Genomic DNA, 24,632 nt, shown 5'->3' with positions numbered 1-24,632 from the left:
GATGGCAGCAATCCGGGCCCAAAATGAGATGCTGCTTACCAAAATTCAAGCTTTAGAAAGCAGATTGGCTTCTAATCCTCCCTGCCCTCCTAGCCCGGAGAACATGGAGAGCGAGCCGGTGGCATCATCACCAGCCTTCCCGGCGGTCCTTGCTGAGATGGAGGCCCGCCTGACTATGAAACTTACCTCAATGATCAGTGCAGCAATGGAGCAGGTCCTGACCAAGGTCATGGAGACTGTTCCGGCTATGATTTCAAAACATGTCAGTGAAAATGCTCGCCTTCTCCGACGATCGGGACCCCTTCGGGTTGTGTCCTCTCGACTTCCCAAAACAAGCCGTCGAGTCATAGACTCGGACTCCGAGGAAGCTGCCCCTCACCCAGGGACTGAGCTCCATGCCCAGCCTTTGGGTGCTGGCTCTGAGGTAGTCGCTCCCTCCAAATTTATATTTAATCCTAATGATGGCGGGGCCCCCTAAATGTAGGCGCTTTCCACCTTCAAACTTGGCTTCCCCATTTACAATAACACAGTGGAACTGCAGAGGTTTCCGTGCTCGCTGTAAGCGGGCCAACTTTCGTCTTTACCTCGCAACTTTTGAATGCTTACCAGCCGTGGTAGCCCTCCAAGAGCCAGGGATGGGCGCCGCACTCACAAGCTATACGACATTCCAACAAGACCCCTCGACTTGTCTTTGTGTCCACAAAAAGTACACAGCTAATCTTGTCGACCTCGACCTCCAAATTGTATATTCCTATGTGATGGTGACTCTCCTCCCTCTCCGCAAGCAGGACCCACCACTTCACATTCTCAATGTATACTGTCCTCCTAAACTGCAACACATTTCTTTTTCAGACCTCTTCAGCCGAGCGCTGAGAGTCGCGGGTCGAGACCTCCTCCTGATTGTAGGCGACTTTAACGCCCCCAGTCGGCTTTGGGGCTACCACCGTGAAGAAAAGCGAGGGCGCAGGTTGGCGGAGCTTGCGTCCACGCTGGGCCTCACTCTTCACACTGACCCCGTCCACCCAACCCGACTTGGTAACTCCGTGACAAGGGACACCTGTCCGGACCTCACCTTTACTTATAACATCCAACATGCAGACTGGGTCAACACCGAGGAAACCCTCGGCAGCGACCACTGCATTATCAATACCACAATCAGAGCTCGTCCACTCTCTAAACCCACAACACAAGCCCGTCTCCCAGATTGGACGAAATTCAGACAAAATTTCGACAACACAACATCCATTACAGAGCAAGGGTACACCTCATGGTCCCAGCATTTGGTTTCACACCTTCGCTCCACCGAAACTCAGATTCAGCTTTCAGAGGTGGTATCGGATGTGGACAACCACCTACTCCACCTCTGGGAAGCTCGGCACTCCCTCGTCCGCCGATGGCGCCGGCAGAAACATAACAGAAACCTTAAAGCTCGAATTGCCGAGCTCACCCAGCGAGCGGCTGAGTATGCGGTCCAGCTCGCCGACTCTAACTGGGTGGATAGGTGCAACACGGCAGCGCGTCAAATGTCCAGCCGAAACACATGGCGCCTCTTTCGCGCCCTCATTGATCCAACTCAGACCCGTAGAGAAACACAAAAACATCTTCAGCGTGTAATCCACACCTTCTCTGGTAATACTACACAACTCGCGCACAAACTCAGGGACCGATATTTGTGCAACATACAGGACACCCGTGGGCAGGCGTACTCTTATGCAGGCTCTGAGAACGCTGAGCTTGATCAGCCGTTTAAGCTCCACGACTTACGGGCAGCCCTGGGCAAAATGAAACGTGGTACTGCACCTGGCCGGGACAAAATCACTGTTAAATTACTAGCTAACCTTCCTGACTCAGCTTATACCACTTTATTGGACTACATCAATGCAATATGGCGAGGAGATACTCCACTCCCCATTGATTGGAAAACCGCTGTGGTCACATTCATACCAAAGGCCGGCAAAGCAATAAACACGGACAACCTTCGCCCCATCTCTCTTACCTCTTGTGTGGGCAAACTTATGGAGACGATGGTGCGGGACCGGTTGTCTGAGTACCTTGAGACACAACATATCTTCGCGGACACCATGTACGGATTTCGCCCACACAGATCCGCACAGGATGTCTTGCTTCAACTACATCGTGAAGTCCTTGACCCCCTCGAGTGCCCTCATAACGACAGGGTCGTACTCGCTCTGGACCTTAAGGGGGCTTTCGACAATGTAACGCATGATATTATTCTCACTCATTTAAGTCAAACCAACTGTGGCCACCGTGCCTTCCAATATATCCGCCAATTCCTCACAGACCGCCAATCTTACATCCGCATTCAGGATAACGAACACGGCCCCTTCCCCCTAGGTACCAGCGGAACGCCGCAAGGCGCAGTGCTTTCACCCCTGCTATTCAATTTGGCCATGATGCGCCTGCCGGCCCAGCTCGGTGCTTTCGAGGGCGTGCAGCATGCTCTGTACGCCGACGACATCACCCTGTGGGCTACACAGGGCTCACTTGGAGACATTGAGGCCAGCCTGCAGCAGGCGGCGACTATAGTAGAGCGCTATGCTAGCCGCTGCGGCCTTCAATGCTCCCCACAGAAATCGGAATTTGTGCACATCCGCCCCTCTCCAAAATGCACTACTAAAATTCAACTTACTCTTCAATCAGGTCCAATTCCAGAAACACAAGAAGTCCGAGTACTAGGACTCTTCATTCACCAACACCGCAAGCCAGACACCACATTGGCTAAACTCCGCAAGGTGGGGGACCAGGTGGGCCGCATGGTCCGCCGGGTTTCCAATAAACGCGGGGGGTTACGAAGCAAGGATGCCTTGCGGCTGGCAAACGCCTTCGTAACCAGTCGAATCCTTTATTCGACTCCATATCTCCACCTGCGGAAGCAAGATGAGGATGCCCTCGAGGTCATTCTCCGCAAAATCTATAAGCGGGCCCTCGATATTCCGGTGACTACCTCAAACCAGCGCCTCATGGCACTGGGAATGGTGAACACCTTCAGGGAATTGAGGGAAGCGCACCTCACAAATCAATATACGCGTTTGTCGGAGACACAGTCGGGCCGCCGCCTTCTTGCCCGGCTCCACATCAAACATACGACACTTATGGAAGAACGGGCACGCATTCCAGCGCCGTGGAGATGCGCCCTCCGCGTACGCCCTCTTCCCGCTAAAATGGCACGCGAAGACCATGATGGCAGACGCCTGGCGCGGGCGGAAGCCCTGGCACGCCATTATGGCTCTAAACCCGGCGTTTTTTATGTGGACGCCTCTGGCCCGCACCATGGGGGGTGGTACACGGCCGCAGTCGTCCACGAGGCGAAAACAGTCAACGGTCTTAGCTTCAGGGCCCGCAACATAACTCATGCGGAGGAGGTCGCCATAGCATTGGCTGCTTCCCACTCTGACTCGAAATATATAATTTCCGACTCGCGAGGGGCCTGTCGGAATGTCGAACAGGGCTGGACCCCTTATCTAGCCTACCGAATACTTCAAAATAGCTCCTACATTGGGGACCCCGCTACCCGATATATTATTTGGGCTCCTGCTCATCAGGGGCTGGCTGGAAACGAGGCTGCCGACGCCGCCGCCCGCGCGCTCTCTCTCCGGGAAGTTTCCTCCTCCTCCCCCTCCGACCAGGACGCTGATCCTAATCCGGCTTATACATTCAAAGATATCGTAAATTGCTACCAATCTAGCCACAGCCTTTACCCCCGCCCATGTAAAGGCCTTTCAAAGGCGGATGAGCGGCTCTTACTCCGCCTCTCTACAAACACACTGCTGTGCCCGGCAGCTCTAAAACACTTCGACCCTGCTTTCTCTGGCAGCTGCCCGCACTGTGGGGTGGTGTCTTCGGACATCTACCACATGGTGTGGGCCTGCCCCTCAAATCCGGCTATCCCCCCTCACCCCAACCCAACCCGGGAGGACTGGGAGGCGACCCTGCTCGGCTGCTCCGACCTGAAGGCCCAACGGGCCTTAGTCGGGCGAGCCCGAGCGGCGGCAGACGCCACTGGGGTCCCGAACTAGGGACCTCCACCTAGTGTTTCTGAGGGTTGGCCCCTTCAGGGTCAGCTCACGCATAACCTCCTGTATTTGTCCTATATAAATGTTTTCTACCACCACCGTGTTCCATCGTTTGTCATGCCACCACGTAACATTTGGTGGAGGTGCTGCCGTTAGCCTGCAGGTGCAAGCCTAAGAACATGATTTTAGATTTTAGTTTAGACTGGCGTTATGCCGGGTCCGCGCATCATGCACACGTATATGTCCATAATTATGTGTTTTTTATCCCGGCTGTGTCATGTGGTGGTTGTTTTGAGCGTATAAAAGGCATGCTCTAAGCGTTTTTCGAATAAAAGTTGGAAATTCTGCGCTCTATGTGTGAACGTGTTTTCTGTCTCTGTTCGTGTTTTTTCGCGTAGTTTAATCATGAACGATAAGCACCCACAAGCCCGCCAGAAAACTCTTCTGCCGGAGTACCCGGGTTCGATCCCGACCTCAATGGCTGCGCTTCGGTGCAGGGGAAACGAAGAAGTGTCCGTGTGCTTTGCGATGTCAGCACACATTAAAGGTCCCCAGGTGGTCGAAATTACTCCGTAGCCCTCCACTACGGCTTCTTTTGCTCTCTTTGCACTTTCACTCCCACCTTCTTTCCCTCCCTTACGTCGCGGTGCAGATGCCTACAGCAAGAAGTGTTTTCGATGGAGGCGAAACGAAGAGGCGTCGTGTGATGTGCGATGTCAGCGCACGTTAAAGATCCTCAGGTGGTCGAAATTACTCCGTAGCCCTCCACTATGGCTCCTCTTTCTCTCTTTCCAGTTTCACTCCCATCTTCCTCCCTTCCCTTAAGGCGCGGTTGCGGTGTCCACAGAAATCAAGTGAGACAGTTAGCGCGCCTTTTCCTTCCTATAAATAAATAAATCAATCTGCAAGTGTGACAGATACTGCGCCTTTCCCTTTTCTCTGAACCAATTATTACATTATTATTTCCTAATCTATATTTCTGATTTTGTCGCAGTTTCGACGAAATCGGACGCTTTGACACTGCAGCAACCGTCGATCTCATCCTCAACATTAGCGGCTGCCCCAAGATTACGATTTTGGGGTTTTCGCAAGGAGCGATGGTATCTCTCGTGTTGCTTTCAAGAAGGCCAGATTACAATGACAGGGTGAGAGCTTTTACTCCTTTGATGAGGTTTTCAACAAACACTTTTAGGCAATGACTTTATTCAAATTCCCCATCTGCTCTACCTCTCTCTATTTTCGCAACAGTACTGATTTGTTAGGTAGGTAAAACAGTTCTCAAATATTTGACAGTAAGTGCCTCACAAGCTAACGTTCAGTATCACGCAAATTGCTCTGAGAGTTAAAAAAATCAAGGTTCTCTTTTGCCTAAAACTGTCTAACAAGACCCAACGTTCTTATCTTGAAATGGCACTTTGTAGTTCCTATGACTTTTTGGGCACGCGTGAGCGTTTCGAAGTTTTAGTCAAGTGAAACATTCCCCATGTTCTGAGAACAAAAGTAGGCTTTACCTTTTGATCGTCGTATGAAACCAGCCAGCTTTGATCTATTTGCGTCAGGTATTTATTCTTCATATGCTTGTTGCATATTACCAATATTATATAGCATATTTTTTGCATAAAGTAAGGATAGTTTATTTACTGATTAAGAAGAAGCACGCAACAGAGGAAACGTTTGGAAGAATCATATTGCCGCGAAACCTTCAAAACTGTATTTGCTATTTCTTAACAGCCGCCGGCATGCGGCCTTATCATTGTGATTCTGGCCCGCGTACCAATTCTGTATCCCGTGTTTGGTCATACTCGTCGTCGCTATACGACGCGTTATCGTTTTCTTTGTCGCGAACGATGCGCCGAGATCTGTCTCGAAGATTCCGATCACTTGCGTATGTTTCTGCAATGTTCCATGCCGTGCTAGTAGCAGTTTGCGACGTTATCTAGATTGTTCAGAGCAGCCTTTGAATTGAGCGTTGACGAGTGTGACCGGCATTCTTTGTTCGACAATCGACGAGCACGTTTGTTGCTACCGCCGCCGCTGAGTTGCTTAGTTATTTTGCGGTCGCAAGTCAGCCCAATAAAGAGTTTCTTCAGTGCAATCACCGACTCTTAATTTGTGTCATCGATCCTGGTCACCACACCGTGACATCTGGTGGAGGTGCTGCCCTTGTTCCTTCAAGCGAAGACCTGTGCCTTGTTCCTGTCGCCCTGAAACACCAGCCTACAGGTCACCGAGCCAGCCACCGACTCCAAGGCCTACAACCCGAACACGGTCTGCTGCCACCCCGTTCGACTCCAGAAGGCGTCAACTTTGAACAGCACCAGTCGTCTTCGTGCAGCCCAAGGAGCCCCCCATCTTCCAAGGATTGCCCAGTGAAGATGCGGAAGACTGGATGGACCTTTGCGACAGTGTGGGAGAATTAAACGGCTGGAACGACGGCGTGAAACTCAAGCAAGTCTACTTTGTTCTTAAGGACATGCCCGAGTTTCGTCTGAAAATCATGAGGCAGCTAAGAAGGATTGGGAGATTTTCAAGGAAGCGTTTTTGACTGCCTTTTCAAACGTCGTCCGAAAGGAAAGAGCGCAGGCCCTCCTTCAGTCAAGACTTCAACTCCCTAACGAGCCTGTCTTGGCATACTTTGAGGAGATGAAGCGCCTCTTTCGCCGCGCCGACCCTAACATGACCGAAGCTTAGATAGTCAAATTTTTATTACGAGGCATTAAAGAATCGCTTTTTGCAGGTATTGTTCGAAATCCTCCCAAAACCGTGGCGGAATTTGAAACGGAAGCGTCTACCATCGAGAAGACGTTGGACGCCCGGATGCGCCACTATGAGCGACCACTTCAACCGGACTACTCAAGCCACTACCCCAGCGCATCTGCAAGCGGAGAGAATCTTTGGGTCCTCATCCGGGAGATTCTGCGAGAAGAGCTCCGCCGACTGCTGCCATGATCACAACAACCCCAGGTGGCGACGCTCTCGGACGCCGTACGTCAAGAAGTCCAGCAGGCACTGGGCGTTCCTGAAGCGACGACTCCGACGGCTCCATTGCATGAATCAGCAGCGGTGAATAATGCTGCTGCATTACGTCATTCTGCACCCCGACGCGACCTCCCAAGATTACGCGACTTCCCAAGCCCTCGTCGCTACCATCCTGCCCTTGAAAGCCGCCCCTTGGCCCCCGCCCGCCAAGTCTAGCAACGATCTCCAAGCCCCAGGAAATGCGACGCCTGGAGGACGTCTAACAACCGACCGCTCTGCTTCCGTTGTGGTGAGGCAGGACACATCATCCATCACTGCCCGTACAGGCGGATCGGCCTCCGTGGTTTCGCTGTCGCCGCTCCACGAACGCGTCCTGGTGAGCGACCACAGGAAATCAGCGACTTCCTGCGCAGCGGTCAGCACTAATCGCCAAGGCGTCTGTCACGCTCCCCATCGCTGTGCAATGCCCGATTTGCGTCGCCGAGCTGTGGTTACTTGCAAGGACGGTCTTCTAGCCCCCGTAGGCGAAACTGAAAGGAGCAACCTTCGGATGTGAGGTTTCTCAACGGCGAAAAGACGAAGATCCTCCGCCGCCGACGGCCACTGAAGACGACACAGCCATTTCATTGCCGCTCCACACGGCGACAATGGTATGCCCCAGCTATGACCTCATGAAACGACGGAGCCGAGATCGGACACCAAGGCGCACGCGCAATGCGAGGACGTGAATAAGCCACCTTCAAGTTGATGTCATCGGTCGCAGAGTCACTGCCCTAGTAGACACCGTAACTGGCTATTCAGTCATCAGTGGACCACTAGCCTCTGGGCTCAGGAAAGTTACCGCTGCTTGGGATGGCCCGCTGATTCGCACCGCAGGTGCGAATTACTCCATCGGGACGATGCACTGCAAGAATAACCGTAAATGGACGTACTTACCCAACCAGCTTTGTGGTTTTGCAGCAGTGCTCCCGAGACGTGATTTTAGGCATGGACTTCCTAAATGAACATAAGGCTATCATCGACATCCGATCCAGGCTGATCAAGCTCTCTGCAGACAAAGCCATACCTGCTACGACGACTTCGACCCACCACGTCGCTCTAAACGTCCTCGACGGAGAATTGATCGTGTCGCCCCGATCAAGCGTCGCAGTCAGCGTCGGTGGCGCAGACATCGAAACCGGTAAAGGCATCGTCGAAGGAAATATTCAATTGCTCTTAGCACGAGGTGTCGGCATCGGAAGAGGCATCGCGAAATTCCGGAGACAAGAAGCCCAGGCGCTGGTAACAAACTTCACCGAAGAATACCGTCATCTCAACAAGGGCACGACGTTCGCTTTTCTGGGCGAATTAGCGGACCTCAAAGACGTATTCGCCATCCACGACCAACTACTGGAAGACGCACTGGACCAATTCCATCAGCCCGCATTTGACATAAACCCGGCACTGACCCACATTAGGAAAGACCAGATTCGCAGTCTTCTTCGAAGCTACAGGGAGTGCTCGTCATCATCGAAGGTACGACAAACACCACTGGCCAAGCACCGCATTATAACTGACGAACATGCCCGACCTCTGCGCCAAAGCCCCTATCATGTATCGTCGCGAGAACGCCAGGCCATACGCGATCAAGTTGAGGAAATGCTTCGTGATGACGGAATCAAGCCATCGAACAGCCCTTGGGCGGCACCAGTAGTTTTGGTGAAGAAGAACGACGGCACACTTCGCTTCTTCATTGATTACCGCCGCTTGAATAGCATAACTAGGAAGGGTGTCTACCCGCTTCCACGCATCGACACACTCTCGACCGGCTTAGCAATACAAGGTAATTCTCATCGATGTACCAGAAGAGCGGATATTGGAAAGTTGAGGTCGACGAAAGAGATCGCATTCATAACACCGGACGGCCTTTTTGAGTTCAGGGTCATGCCATTTGTCCTCTGCTCCGCACCAGCCACGTTTCAATGAATAATGGACACAGTCCTGGCGGGCCTGAAGTGGCGAATTTGTTTGTTATATTTAGACGACGTTGTTTGCTTCTCGTCAAACTTCGAAGACCACCTAAAACGACTGCAGACAGTGCTGGAAGCCATCGAGTCATCGGGACTAACGCTGAAAGCAGAGAAGTGCCACTCAGCCAACGAAGAACGGCTGTTCCTAGGTCACATCGTTAGTAAGAAAGGTATTCGCTCAGACCCGAAGAAAACAGCTGCAATCACAGAATTCCCACCGCCTCTCGACAGGAAAGCTGTGCGCCGATTCCTTGGGTTATTCGCTTATTATCGAAAATTTGTCAGAAACGTTTGGCGCATCGCCGAATCGTTGACGCAGCTTACAAAGGCTGATGTACCTTTTAAATAGGAAGCGCCGCAAGGAGAAGCATTTGATGAACCCAAGGGCCACCTACAGTGCCCTCCTGTACTTGGCCACTTGCATGAAAAAGCTGAGTCCGAAATTCACACCAACGCGAGGAATGTGGGCCTAGGATCCGTTCTTGTCCAGAGGAGTGCCGGACAGGAGAAAGGAATCGCCTACGCTAGCAGGTCCCTCACAAAAGCCGGCTTCAATTACTCGACGACCGAGGAGTGCCTCGCGATCATGTGAGCCACTTCTAAGTTTCATCCATACCTATACGGCCGACCATTCAGGGTGGTAGGCGATCATCACGCGCTGTGCTGGCTGGCTAATTTGAAAGATCCTCTGGCCGCCTCGCCAGATGGAGCCTACGATTTCATGAATTTCACTTGACTGTAGTGTGTAAGTAGGGCCGGAAGCATTCCGACGCATCATGCGCTCCCGTCGACGCTTCCCCATAGGACGTTGACGACGACGCCGTTTTGGGACCGGTAAGTGCCAGCAGTTTCACAGAGCAGTAGCGATGAGACCCTGAGCTTAATGTTCTATCCAATTACTTAGATGGAAAGACTGCTTCCCCTCCTGGTGTGTTCAGGGGACATTTATCATCGTTCGCGTTAAGCAATGGCCTCTTCGTGAAGAAGAACTTCGCACCCAACAGGACCGCGAAACTTCTTGAAGTGCCTAAACACCTGCGGCAGGAAGTTCTGCAGGCGTTGCATGATGAGCCCATTGCAGGCCATCTCGGATTTGCACGCACGTTGCGCCGAATACAGGAGAAGTACTACTGGCCGCGACTGCCAGCCGACGTTGCCCCTACGTGATGGAATGTCGTGAGGGCCAACGACGCAAGACGCCGCCTATCAGACCAGCAGGACTACTAAACCCTTTTCTGACCCCAGACCTGCTCTTTCAGCAAAGTGAGATGGATCTCCTCGGCCCCATTCCAGCTTCGTCTATGGATAATAAGTGGATCATTGCGGTCACTGACTACCTTACCCGTTACGCCGAAGCAAAAGCCCTACAAAATGGTACCGCGGCAGAAGTTGCCAAATTTTTTCTCGAACAAATGTTCTTGCGACACGGCGCCCATGATGTGCTCATCACGGACAGGGGAACGGCGTTTATGGCAGAGTTGACGCAAGCCATCCGGGAATACAGTCATACAAGCCATCGACGAACAACTGCGTACCATCCTCAAACCAATAACTTTACGGAGCGCCTGAAAAAAAAACGATCGCGGACATGATCGCCATGTACCTCGACGCTGAACACATGACCTGGGACACCATTTTGCCGTACGTGATCTTCGCGTAAAACACGGCAGTTCAGGAGACGAAAGCGACCTCGTTAAAGCTTGTGTACGGCAAGGAGCCCACGACGACTCTCGACGCAATGCTGCCGAACGTTACCAACGAGGACAACTTTGACGTCGCCGCCTACCTGCAGCGTGCAGAGAAAGCCCGACGACTCGCACGGCTGCGTATTAAAGACCAACAGCGCACCGACAGCCGACGATAAACTTACGACGACACCACGCAGAGTACAATCCAGGAGATCAAATGTGGGTTTGGACACCAATTCGCCGTCACGGACTAAGTGAAAAGTTGTTGCGTCGATATTTTGGGCCGTTCAAAATCATTCGCCGCGTCGGACCACTGAACGATAAAGTCATTCCCGACGGAACGTCAGCATCACAACGGCGATGCGCACGCCCGGAAATCGTACGTGTTGTTCGTCTGAAGCCTTATTACGCGCGTTAATGAATGCGTGGTGTTTAAACTTTGTAGTTTCTATTTATGTTGCTTTGTTTATCTTGGAACATCGAGGCGATGTTTTCTTTAAGGGGGGTGTAATGCCTCAAAACCTTCAAAACTGTATTTGTTGTTTTTGAACAGCCGCTGACATGAGGCCTTATCACTGTGATTCTGGCACGCGTTTCAATTCTGTATACCGTGTTTGTTCATACTTGTCGCGATACGACGCGTTATAATTTTCTTTGTCGCGAACGATGCGCCGAGATCTGTCTCGAAGATTCCGATCACTTGCGTATGTTTCTACAATGTTCCAGTTTGTACTAGTAGCAGTTTGCGACCTTATCTATATTTTTCTGAGCAGCGTTTGAATTGAGCGTTGACGAGTGTGACCGGCATTCTTTGTTCGACGATTGACGATCCAGTTTGTTCTTATCGCTGCCGCTGAGTTGGTTAGTTCTTTTGCGGGCGCAAGTCAGCACAGTAAGCAGTTTTTTCAGTGCAATCACCTACACTTGATTTATGTCATCAACCTTGGGCACCACCACGTGACAATATAAAGGGTGTCCAAGCTAACCTTAGCCATGGGTTAAAAATAAATCATTTGGGGTAGACATAGATACTACATCTATACATATGTCAGGTATCTGGCGCATCACAGGTATTTTTGTATCTTACTAACTACTGCCTTAAGATAATATATTGATTTTCAAAGTTGGAGAGCATCTTTGTGAAGCCTCCATATTTCTCATCAGGAAACCCGCACGTGTATCTTTGAAGCTCTAAAGAAAGCCATCAAATTACTAGAAAATATGGTGTGACTGGGGCATTAGGGAGCCTCGAATGTGCTGCGCTGAAGCGTGGTTTGATTGAACGTTCAAACCAGCAGCGGCCGTAGCTTCATGGCCTGAAGCGGCATGATGATAAGTCTGATAAGTCGGCGCACATGACGGTGCAAGCTGCAGCGAGCTCACCGCGTTCGCTACAACCGTCGCCAACGTAGCCTACCGCTGTAAATGGGCTGTCGATTCACAGTCGCAGCTGATCATCATCATCATCAGCCTGATTATACCCACTGCAGGGCGAAGGCCTCTCCCATATTTCTCCACTTCACCCGGTTCTGTGCTAGCTGCATCCACTTGACCCCAGCGAACTTCTTAATCTCATCCGCCCACCTAACTTCCTGCCGCCCCTTGCTACGCGTTCCTTCCTTTGGAATCCAGTTTGTTAGCCTCAGCGACCATCGGTTATCCTCTCTTCGCACTACATGTCCTGCCCATGTCCATTTCTTCTTAATTTCCACTAGAATGTCGGTAACTTGAGTTATTTCTCTGACCCACTCTGCCCGCTTTCTATCTCTTAATGTTACCCCTACCATTTTTCGTTCCATAGCTATCTGGGTTGTCCTCAACTTAAGTAGAACTCTCTTGTGTAGCCTCCACGTTTCAGCCCCATAGGTGAGTACTGGCAGGATGCAACTGTTGTATACTTTTCTCTTGAGCGATACCGGTAAGCTGCTAGTCATAATCTGCGAGTGCTTGCCAAATGCGCTCCATCCCAATCTTATTCTTCTTGTTATTTCTTTTTCATGGTCCGGATTTGCGGTTACTACCTGTCCTAAGTTGACATATTCGCCTACTACTTCCAGTATTTCGCTACCTAATGTAAACTGCTGTTCCTTCCCGAGGCTTTCATAGGAGGTTGTGGCCAATTACTGCCACAACCGCAGTAATTCAGGTCGCAGCTGATATTGTTCTCGTAAAGCACGATTGGAGAGCACCAAAAACTGGCGCGCGAATGCGTTGATCACTGATTTTTTTGTGTATTTGGCAGGCTTTATTTAGAGCTTGGAAAAAAGACGCACGTGAGGTTTTCTTCATCGCAAATAAAGCAAATGGGAGTTTACGAACGTGCTCTCCAACTTTGCAAATCACATCTATTTTCTAAAGACACTAATGTGTAAATAAAAACGTCTCCTAATTAATAATCAGTTAATTTTAAAATAAAGCATTGCTTGTGGTGCGCCAGATGGCTATTAACTTTACAGTTTATTTTTCTGGCCTACCTCAAATGTTTGATTTTTTAACACTGGATAGTGTTAGCTTGGACACCCTGTATAAATGGCAGAAACAAGAAATATAGGGGCATGTTCTGTGCGCTACTGTCCCAAAAACAAGTATTAAACGTTTAAGAACCCCTCATAGCTGGGTGGTTTTGGCGGTCGACTAGTAAACCTGACGACGCACAACGAATTCTGTCCGCGGCGGCAGCTTTTTGATACAGGCAAAAACAAGGCCCCCGTGTGCAGTGCAGTATCAGTGCACGTTAAAAAACTGCAGGAAGTCGAAACAGCTGAAGGCTTCCACTTACGTGTCCCTCATAGCCAAGGCGCTTAGGGGCATCAAACCCTACAAAACAACCAAACCACTGTTATGCTAAACTTTGGGATCATTAAAGAATTTAAAAAAAAAGACAGTTTCCCGCGCTAACAAGTGGGGCTATTCTGCTCTACACTGGTGACGTGAGATTCGAGAGCAATTTATAAGAAGCTTCGTCTCCTGCACTGCTTGATAGCGCGCTCATAACTTTCTTTCTCCCTTCGGAGAGGCTCCAAATGCTGCAAAATTCCTCAGCAACGGTGAAAAGAAAAGTTCGATACGGTCGCACGTCCTAGTTACTGGCGAGCTGAGGAATTGTCTTTGTATGAAGAAAAACCAAAATAATGGTTGTCATCATTATACAAAAAGATTTCTCCTGCATTTGCGCAGAGAAGCTACGTTGTTGTGTGTGTTTGGGGGGGGGGGACATATTCGCTTGAGAGCAGTAAGCGGAAGTGAAACCACATTCGCAGAATACAGTGCAAAACAAGGACGCCACCTTAGCATCTATAGCAGTATTTTCCCCCTATCTTGACAACTGGACTATACTATTTTCATAGGTATTAGATACTATTTTACATCGGTGGTGAAAACACAGTATACGAAACGGAAGAGCATTGCTTTCAATGTAGGAGATGGTGTTACATGAAATACAGGAGCGGTTAAGATTTTGCCCAGTGGGTCATTATTTTTGAACACTTGCTTGCTTTGAATGAATCCTATCGGCTTGTTGCAAGGGGGCGTGTGGACAAGCTAACGTTATTCTTGTCTCTATCGTATTAGTGTATAACCTTCTACATTTCATTCTTGGCGCCTGCCACTACTCCGCAAAAATGCGATATCGCGAGACACTGAGAATATTTGGAATATGCGCTTTCAGGACACCGAATTTCTGACATTTTTTGTGCAGTTAATATTTGATTAACTTCGTATATTTGATATGTTCGTCGACATCTGCCGATATTACTCTCTTCATGCAGGTCAATCTTCTGGTTGCTTACGGCCCGGTTGCAAACCTTACTTACGTGGGGACACCGTTTTCACTACTGCTGCCGTCGATTCCTGTGCTGGCGGTAAGTTACACACCTTATGTCCACAAGGTCACAAAAATAGCAGGCTATATTTCGTGTCCATTTTCATTGAGAAATAGGTGTAGATACTTTCCTTGTAGCTAGTCAGCGGTGCCAGGCGAAAATGATATGGCTTGACGTGTGAACTGAGGCGTCCGCCTTTTACCCTTGTTCAGTGCTCCTTCATACCATGCATACATGTGAACTGTGCAAGCCCTGAATATCCTCCTACAACAGTCCGGCGTTTCCGCAGTTGCTTCTGCAGGACACAAACGAAAAACGAGGGACTAAACATAAAAACTCTAACGTTCACGAACACTAGCATTGAATTGTCCGCCACAACATCTCTACTCAACCTCGGAATTCTGTTATATTTCGTACGATAATATTGCAGTTATTTGTAAGGTATTCTAGGATGTTTACGTTACAAGCATGAAGCCTGGTATAATTCGAACTATTTCCGAGGCTGTCTGCACGACGATGCCATTGTCTGCCAATAAGATTTCAAGCAGTATTTGGTAGGCGCAGGCATCCGCAGGCGCTTGCGGTAGAGAAAAAAAATAGGACGTATAGCAAGATAGGGCGTGTGGCTCTCTGAGGTGTAAATTGATAAATCTATATAAGCACATTGAGAGATCTACGTAAGCACGCAGTTATCGTTGTGAATATCGCTCTTACATTTAGAATGCGGAAGCGTCATCAAGTCTTGGTAACGAAGTATCACGTTATCTGAATGCTGCTCTTAAATTTAGAACGCGGAAGCGTCATCAGGTCTTGGTAACGACGTATCACGTTATCAATCCAATTTCTGTGGCCGCTACACGACAGTGCTCCAGGATCTTGCCCGACAAGGTTTTCACAGTCCACCTTTTTCACACTATCTCTTTGTCCATGAGTACTTTTCTCGTCCAGTTGCACTACTATCGATCCGTCGTACGTTAAGTATCCGATTGTGCAGCGTACACTTTAACAATTGCATTGAGTTACTTCTTAAAGTCTACTGTTGCATTGCGTCCGTATGCGCAGTTCTTTCCTTTCTCTCATAGACAAAAAATCAATACATTTATTTTAGAGCACGTGTCAAATTTTAAGCCGAAACTCTATATCTCACAAGTTGAAAACGGCGTCACCGGAAGATTCCACAGCGCAGGTTACAGATGTCATGATCCCGAAAGATCATGTCAAGTCATATGAAGGGATATGTAGCCTCATCACTAATCTATCCTATTTATCGGTATAATGCTAAGCGATATAGCTTACTAAGCAGTCATTGGACGTTATACCATGTATTGAGGGCGAACCCCTCCATGACTTGTCTCAAACTATTCCGAGCGATATCCGCAAGAGGATCACCATCAAACCTCTTCATCGGAACGTGTAAGCCCACGCACATCAAGGCCGAAGGTAAGTACGAGCTGAGAGCCTGCACAAGGCCCTGAGCCAGCTACAGAATGTCATCTACGTCGATGCGGCAGAAGACACACGGAAGACCCTAATAAATATTCGATGTGTTGTTACACACCCCAGCATTTTTACCCAGCGCGACTGTTTATGGCGGAGACGGTTTCCACATCCAGACAGATAGTCGCGGTGGAGGCCGCCATCAGCGAGGCCATCGCCGTCATAATGCAACTACAATAGTAAACGACAAAAATTGGAGATCAGCATGTATTCTAGAGGTAGGGTTTCCAATCCCGCCTCACAAATACCCACTGAAATATGATAATCTCATCTCTTGAGAGATATCGAACTGATATAGACCTCGGTCCATGTGGGGGACAAGGCAATTGAGGCTGCCCACCAATACGCTCAATAATTAGCCGGTCGAGCCCTTCGGTGAGCCATTCGTATCATACAACTATCTCACTGTACATTACAAGGCAATTTGCGAAAACTTTCACCACATCATAAAACACTGACAAGACAACAGCAACTCATATCGAGAAACCCACAAGTGAAACTTCCACAACCCAAACTACATATCGAAATTAATAATTAAGAATATGAATCCGTTCTGCTGCTTTTGCGGGAGAAATACAATTTCTGTCGTATGATCTGGGCCTGAAGACCTATTAGCCTCCCTCAGTATTCTTTACTGATCCCTCTAAAGAAGCTTGGGATAGGTAAGGTGCAGCGATGACTTTGACATTCAGTTCAAGGCCGTCGATGGGCCGGCGACGCCAAAGATCTATAAAGCTTGAGGCACGCTAACTAGCCTCCCTCTATTCCTCCACACTTATTCAAAGTAAAGTTATATCAGCATCAGTCCTAATAAAGGTGGAAAATAGCTTTTTTAGTCATGTGAGTTACATGCACATTCGCACTGATTATGCGACGTTATGTCTAATCACATTTAATGCCACGTACTTCGCAATGATAATGAACTTCACATTGGATCAATGCGTTGCAAGTGGTGATGTTGCACTAGAGCGACGTAACAATGAACCCTCGTGTAAATCTTGATAACGTTCAAGAAAGTGCCAAATGACAAGCTTTCTCGCGATTCAGACTGAGTTGCAAAACGTGAGGGAGTCACACTCGAACCACGTGACAATGAAGTGTCATGTGAAGCAGGATGACTTGCTAAGTGACGACGTCACACAGGAGGCACATGCAACGTGCCCAGACTGGGTTTTTGAAGTTTCCAGCCTGCATTATATTCAGGTTGACGATATAAAAAGGGATAAATGCAAGCATTGGGGGAAGAGAGGGATCCTCCACCACATACTCTGGGAACGTTCTAGCTCGCCAGGGGCTAAAGCATATAAAAATGTTAGAAAAGTCTGGGAAGCTCCACTAGGGAGCGAGGGCCCTGCTCCATAGCAACAAGCCATTTCGCCTGGTGGAATAAGCCGCTAAGAACCAAGACCTCTTTGCTTCCTTCTGATCGCGGAGGTCCTGGCTCCCATTCCTTAGGCCTGCATGCCGAGGGCGGCGACTAGGGGGCTTATTTATCTGCTGAAAGAATAAAGTTGTTATCACATCACAGCACATGCAATGTGTCAAGGGAGTGTATACTTGCACAAGAATGATGACATCGCTCCGGAGTCACGTGAACGCGACATCTTGTTCCCGTTATTTTTTAAAACGCGTAATGTTCGCACATCTTATCACGCACTGAAGAGCAGGCACACCGGAGCGAGGCGTCTTGGCATAATAATAATGACAATAATTGGTTTACAGGACGCGAAAGGCGTATTGTCTGTCACGCTTGTATCTGTGAACATTGAACTGCGCCGTAAGGTTCATGGAGGAAGCTGGAAGTGAAGTGGAAAAAGAAGAAGAGAGCCGCGGTGGAGAGCTACGGAGTAATTTCGACCACATGGGGATCTTTAACGTGCACTAACATCGCGCAGTTGCAGATGTCTCTTCGTTTTGCCTTCATCTAAACGCAGCTTCCGGTGGTCGGGTTCAAAAACCGATACTTCGGCACAGTAGTCGGCCATCTGAACTATGGCACTACCGCCGCATGACAAGCCTTCCGCAGCCCAGCGCCAGTATTGAGGGGGTAGGGGCGAACTGCGCGCCTCCTTCCTCGTAGTGAGCTTCGGATCTTAAGGTAGCGAACGCTGCTTTTGACATTTATCAAGCACGTGTCAAACGTGCACGAAAGCGAGGGACAATATTGGCTGTAGGTCAGCTCGGCTATTCCAGGATATACGTAGCGAACGCTAAAGCGTTGCTTGGTTAGCCTTGAGTGCACGTCCATGGTAGTGTGATTGCCTGGCTAGGTCTCTTTGGCTCGTCGCCTTCACCTGTTTTCAATCCTATGCTTAAGCCTGGCTTGTTTAAGATTTCCCACTCGTTCCCACTCGCTTTTCGTGGCTCCTAACACGGCGGCGGCGACGAACCAATCGCTTTTTATACAGCGCCGCTGTCCGCGCCAGTTCCTCACTCCTCTCCTACATTCCCGGCTGCACGCCAAAATGGCGCGGCGCACGGCTTCTCTCGAGCGTCACCGCTGCTCTATCCAGCTTCTTAAGCTCATTCTCTATTTGCTGCTGCTATGCTCTCTGATGTCATGCGCAGCGCACCAGTTGCTCCTCCGGTTTCCGGGCATGCGTTCTAGGGAACTGTCTTGTACACGGTGAAATGCTCTAGTCGTATACATGCTATATTACGAGGAGGTGGTTGCTAGGCAGCGGCGGGGTCAGCGAGGCAACCACAGCGAAAATTGGTGCCACGGCGAAATCGCTGCATTACGACTAATGTAGCTTTCGCTAGAGAGAGAGAGATAGAGAGAAAACTTTATATAATGCAAAAAGAAAAATAATAACGTAGAGCTCCCGTGACTGGGTCCTCATTCTAGGACTCCTGCGGCTAGAAAACCTGACGTAACGGAATGCCCTTGCAGCGTGCGCGCAAGCGCCACGGTAACGTCCTGGAAGTGCTCTGGCAGCCGAAGTTATTAACGGCCTATTTTTGACCACGATTGTACAACAGCGTCTGACCAGTTTTCAATAAGCCTTAGAATACCACGTCGTGTGAAAATTTGAGCGTGGCGTAGCTCAGCCAGGCCAGGATATACGCGGCGAAGGCATGTGTGCCTGGAGCTGGGCTGCTACTGCTCTCTAATCCAATAATCCCATCGAATCCAGTGTAATCCGATCCGGTTCAATAATGTAAAGTTCATTCCAGTCAAATACAATCCAATTCTATCCTGCCAAATTCAATCCAATGCCAAATGGTGCTGCGAGCGCGCGGCGCCTGCCAGCTACGGCGGTTGCTAGGTAACGACGCTGTGCCTCTTCATAGTACGGCTGCCGCGAAAACGCAACTTCATGGCCAGTGTAGCTTTCGCAACAAAATATGCCCTCACCCTCTGAAAAGCGATGTAACGAGCGATCACACTCTTGTGATCTTGGATTATGATGGCACTAAAGCCGCCATCTTGAAATAATTCATGACATCGTCAATTAATTATTATTATACAGCTGGTTGCATGAGGACGTTCTCGACGCAGAATTCACTCCTCCTGGTTACGTTACACTTAGAGCCGATAGGCAAAGTTAAAAAGGCGGAGGCATTGCCTTAGTTTTGCGAGCTATTACACAGTCCTGATAATACTGAGTCAGTCTGATGCAGACTCATTCTGGCTAAATTCTCTGTAGTAATCTCTGCATTTTACCACCCTTCTGCCTCCAGTATTGATAACCTGTACAGCCTCAACCAATTCATGTTTGACAATAACTTCGGTTCATATAATGTCCTCTGCAAGGCCGATTTTAATGCACCGTACATTCTCTAGTCATCTATGCAGTTTTCTGGCAAAGAACCTAGCGTTTATAGGGAGCTGCAAAACTTTCCGTTAACATTCAGGCTTACCCAAGTTATCAATGATGCTGCTAGGAATAATGTTATTTTAGACACTGTTCTTCACTTCTGATGTATGTAGGAAAGGCTACAAATATGAAACTATCGACGGCATCTCTGATCATGAAGCCATTCGGTCTCAATTACGTGTGAAGTTATTAAACCGCAGTATCATCTTACATGTTTTTGTTGCTTTAACAACGAAGATGACGTTTCAAATACCGAGTTTAGGCCTGATTGCTTTGATGAATTCATTACGATGAGTGCTGCAAATGATATTGATGTTTTATAAATATCTTCATGAAAACAGTTAAAACATGTATCGATCGTTTTGTCCCCCTTAAAGCAAAAAAGAAAAATCAGAATCAAAAAGCAAATTGGATAAATCGTGATATTTTACACTTGCCCTGTCGTGTGGGAAGACAGACGTAAAATTCATAAACAGTCTAGAAAGTATGAATCGTTTTAGTAACGCAAAGCTAGAACTTAGTGCCGCTGCAAAGTCTGCGAGTCTTGTCTTTTCGCGTTAAGCTAAAGAATTCTTTATCCTCAAATTCCAGTACATTTTAGTCTGCAATTTTGCCCAAGACTGCTCTAATATATTTCTGAACAATAATGAAGTACGTTAGTGCCCTAAAGAACGTTCTAAAGCCTTCAACGCTTTTTTTTTTCTGTCAGTTTTTACGAATGATTATCAGGTTTTACCATCGTTTGTTAGTGCTTGTCTAATCACCAATGTTCATGTTTCTATAGATGTCCTGAATCTTATACCAGGCTTGCATATTAGGAAGTCTGCTGGTCCTTATGACATTCCAAATGTGTTTCTAGTCGCTACTTACATATTATATTCAGTAAATCTCTCAATTCTAGTACTATGCCCGTCTCTTGGGAAGCTGGCGAAAGTGCTTCTATTATTTAAACCTGGCGACAAACACATTCTTTGCAATTACAGGTCCATTTCGCTGAAGACATCATGCAAAATGTTAGAACATTGTATTTATTAGAATATTACAGAGTTTGTGGAAACAAATAACATCTTATCTTACGTTCAGCATGGAATTTGATGGGGTTTTAGCACATTAACAAAATTATCTGAATTTGTGCAGGACATTTCTTCTAGCCTAGATTCTGGTAACCAAATTGATGCTCTATTTATTGACTTTTCTAAAGCTTTTGACACCGTAATCCTTTCAAAGCTCCTGAGCAAACTAAACCTTGTATTAAAAATTCTACATTAGTTAACTGGATATCTAACTTTCTTTCTGGACGCTCTCAGTATGTAGCATACAATTCTGGTGAATCCATTGTCGTCGCAGTCTCTTCCGGTACGTGTGCCACATGGATCCGTCTTAGGCCCCTTACTTTTCTTGCGTTATATTAACGACCTTTTGAATAACTCCAATCTAAATTCAGCATGTATGCCGACGATTGTGTCCTTTACAGAACCATCCATCCCTTTGAGGATTATTATCGTCTAACGAATCAATTGTTGCATTTTATGAATGGTGCAAAAAATAGCAAATGCGTGTCAATTTTCTTAACTGTGTATAAATCACATTTTATAACAATTCATCGCTCTACGTTTTTGCCGATTCAATTAACAGAATATTGTTACGTGGTGACAAGTGAAGAGGACAGCACAACATGGCGATAGGGTGAAGGATAATTTAATGGTTGGCCTAGCGCGAGGGCTCCTCTCGCACCACTGCCTATCTTCTTCGTAACATTTCCCGGGGACACCGTGCGATCGTCCCGATCGGTTCGCTTGAGGTGGAAGGTGACGTGACGGTGAGGATGTTCAAGGAAAGACAGAAGTGAATGACTTCCTTGCCACCATGATGTCTGATGCGTGGGTAATCCGCCTCCCCTGAAGCGCTTCATCCATCCGTCACCAGAGTCCATGGGACCGATGGCTCGAGGTCACGTCGGGAGGCCTGGGCGGGGGTTGCTTGTTCGTGTTCATCGGTTCCTTTGGGTCTTTCAGGTCCTTCGTCTTGGTTCTGGTTGGTCTGTTTGTTCTGCTTGTCTTCAGGTCCGGGCTGGGGGCTGGGCGGGGGCAGTTGATCGGGTCTGGGCCTGAAGGGCTGAGGCCAAGCTGCTCGGCGATGTCTCTGGGTCCTCGGTCGATAACTCCCGGCTTACAGATGGCGTCGATGCTCCAAGGCGAGGATGGGGATGAAGTACGCCACACCTCCAACCAAAATGTTGCGTGGAGCAATATGCCAAGTGATGGAACACGGCGAAACAATAGGAACAGAACGACATGATGACATGATGATAAAATATGCTTTAATGACCAGCGGGCCAGGCGCGAGCGCTCCGCCGCGTGCCACTGCCTGCTTCGTCTACTTCGTAACGATGTCACTGGAGAGAGTTTCTGAATATACATATTGCCGCTTGCCTCTCGAAACCGAGGAAAAAGAGGACGAACCAATGTCGCTTGCCTCTCGAAACCGAGAAAAAAAATCTTTGCTACCCAATTCTTGGCCGATCCCCCTCTGTGGGTATGTGCCATAAGTTATTTGGACAACAACAACAACTGATCCGTTCAGGGGTTGCCGCCTTCTACTCGTTACATTTTCTGGTGGAGCAGCCGGGTACAATTCCCCTTTTGCAGAGTTCCACCCCTCAAGGGAAACCGAGAGTCACCACTGATTTGACACCGGTCAACGGCAGTACCAGCCGCCGCCTCCGAGGTCAGTCGCCAGAGTTGGGGCCTTTGTCCTGGACGCATGTGACCACCATGTATGGATCGAACACGACCATTGTGGCTAACAGAAAGAGCTCACCCGAGTTCGTCGTCCTTCAGTCTCGAACGCCACCGTCCTTCCATGGTGAGCTTTATGAGGACGCTAAGGACTGGCTAGAACACTTTGAACGGGTCGCCATTTACAACGACTGGGATGAGCAAAGGAAGCTGCACAATGTGTATATTGCTCTCGAAGACTCGGCGCGGACGTGGTTCGTCAACCATGAAACGACGCTACCATCATGGGACCTCTTTCGTCACCAGCTGTAGGCGTCCTACACTGCCAACGACCGAAAGGAGCCTGCAGAGTCGGCACTGCAATTTCGCTGCCAAGCCCCGAACGAAAGAGTTGGAAAGTACTGCGAGGACATGATCCGCCTTTCTAGGCGTGCTGATCAAATTATGTCTAAGAATAAGAAAGTGCGCCACCTAATGCGCGGTGTGAAACAGGAATTACTTCCAATCCACCCAGCCCGACATCAGATTTTCTAGCGGAGGCCACCACGATGGAGCAAATACTTCAACACCGAGCACAGTACTATAACCGTGACGTATCCGCCTTGTCACCGGGTGCCTGTGCTTCCGGCTTCAACGGCTCCGGTGACGCCTTAAGGGAGCTTGCTCAATCCGTGGTCAGAGAAGAGCTGAGACGCATTCAGCTACAGGATCTAACGTCGTCACCGAGGCTTCCGTCACTCGCAGAGGTCGTTCATGAGGAAGTTAGGCAAGTCTTCCCGGAGCCGTCCGTGCATGCTGTGCAGCCACCGCCAACGAGTGTGCCTACGTACTCATCTGTGATTCAGCAGAATACCCTGTGCAATTCGAAAAGAGCGAACACCACTGTGCCTCATCCAAACCAGCATCATAGTGGGTAGGACTCTCTTAGAGCCAGAGTAGACACCCCTACAGTTAAACCAAGCCCACATCGTCCTCCTCTTCTAGCCGAGGCCGTTTTCGAAAGACTGACATGTGCAAGGCCTGTCACATGTTGAGGTTCTGTCCTTACCGCCGCGCTGGACGTCATGACTTTCATCCACGTGCATCATGTCCTTGAAGTGGTGAACGACCACTCGAAATCGCAGAGTACCTGTCGGCTCATACGGATCCCCCAGACGGGTCCCGCGTCATTACCGTTTCCCGTTATCATTCTTCAAGAACACGTCCCTCTACATACCACACTGGCCGTTCGCCAAGCACCCGCTTCCCGAGCCGTCGGGAAAACTAGGAACAGCGACCTGCGGAGGTGAGGCCGCTACGAGCGAACTGCGGAACATGCTTTATTACGTTTATTACAAGATAACGGCTATTAGACAGAGTCAGGTAACGATGAACCTGAGTGCGCAGCTATGGACGTACCGGTTTATATCGACGATTTCCTCATTACTGCTTTAGTTGACACGGGGGTGGACTATTCAGGTATGAGCAGTGGGTTAGCCAGGAAACTGAAGAAAGTTTTTACCGAGTGGACTGGACGTTAGATTCGCACGGAAGAGGGACACCTTATCACCCCGGCTGGAAGATGCGATGCGAGACTTGCAATTGACGAATTTGTTTATGTTTGCGACTTCGTTGTTCTTACCAACTGTTCGCGAGACGTCATACTCGGTTTGGAATTCTTACAGGCTAACGGTGTGATAATTAATTTGCACGAATCACGTGTGACGCCTTCGCCGAGTCAAGCCATTGCGAGATTTAGCGTCGAAAGTTCACCAACGGCCTTACGTATTACAGCTGCTGACGTTACGGTCTCGCCAAGGTGCAGCCTTATGTTTATGGTACAAAGCGACTCACCATGCGACCGCGATGTAAAGGCAGAGAATAACGTGGGCTTGCTTCTTTAGAAATGGGTAGGCGCTACAAGAGGACTTGTTCGCTTGCGGGATGGTCGTGCGATGCTCTGGATTACGAATTTCGGGACCGAGTTTCAGCACACTGCGAAAGGAACGGCCATCGCGTACGTTGCAGACTTTATTGAGCCATCGAACGTCTGTACTCTCGCGCCT

General features: G+C 48.9%; 1 protein-coding gene across 1 annotated transcript in view; it reads left to right on the top strand.

Moving 5' to 3' along the window:
- The window catches only part of LOC146177573 (lipase member M-like), a 97,958-nt gene extending 75,998 nt beyond the window's left edge, over nt 1-21,960 (top strand). Inside the window, exon 5 of the mRNA XM_084581593.1 lies at nt 21,913-21,960. Within this exon, the coding sequence (XP_084437719.1) occupies nt 21,913-21,960 (48 nt within the window). The remainder of the gene's footprint in view (nt 1-21,912) is intronic.
- The last annotated feature ends 2,672 nt before the right edge of the window (nt 21,961-24,632 follow it).

Source organism: Amblyomma maculatum, chromosome 10 (genome assembly GCF_055883805.1).
Source record: "Amblyomma maculatum isolate TAMU_Amacu chromosome 10, ASM5588380v1, whole genome shotgun sequence".
NCBI classification, from domain to species: Eukaryota; Metazoa; Arthropoda; class Arachnida; order Ixodida; family Ixodidae; genus Amblyomma; species Amblyomma maculatum.
The sequence above is the reverse complement of the archived record's forward strand: the minus strand, read 5'-3'. Positions and strand labels throughout refer to the sequence as shown.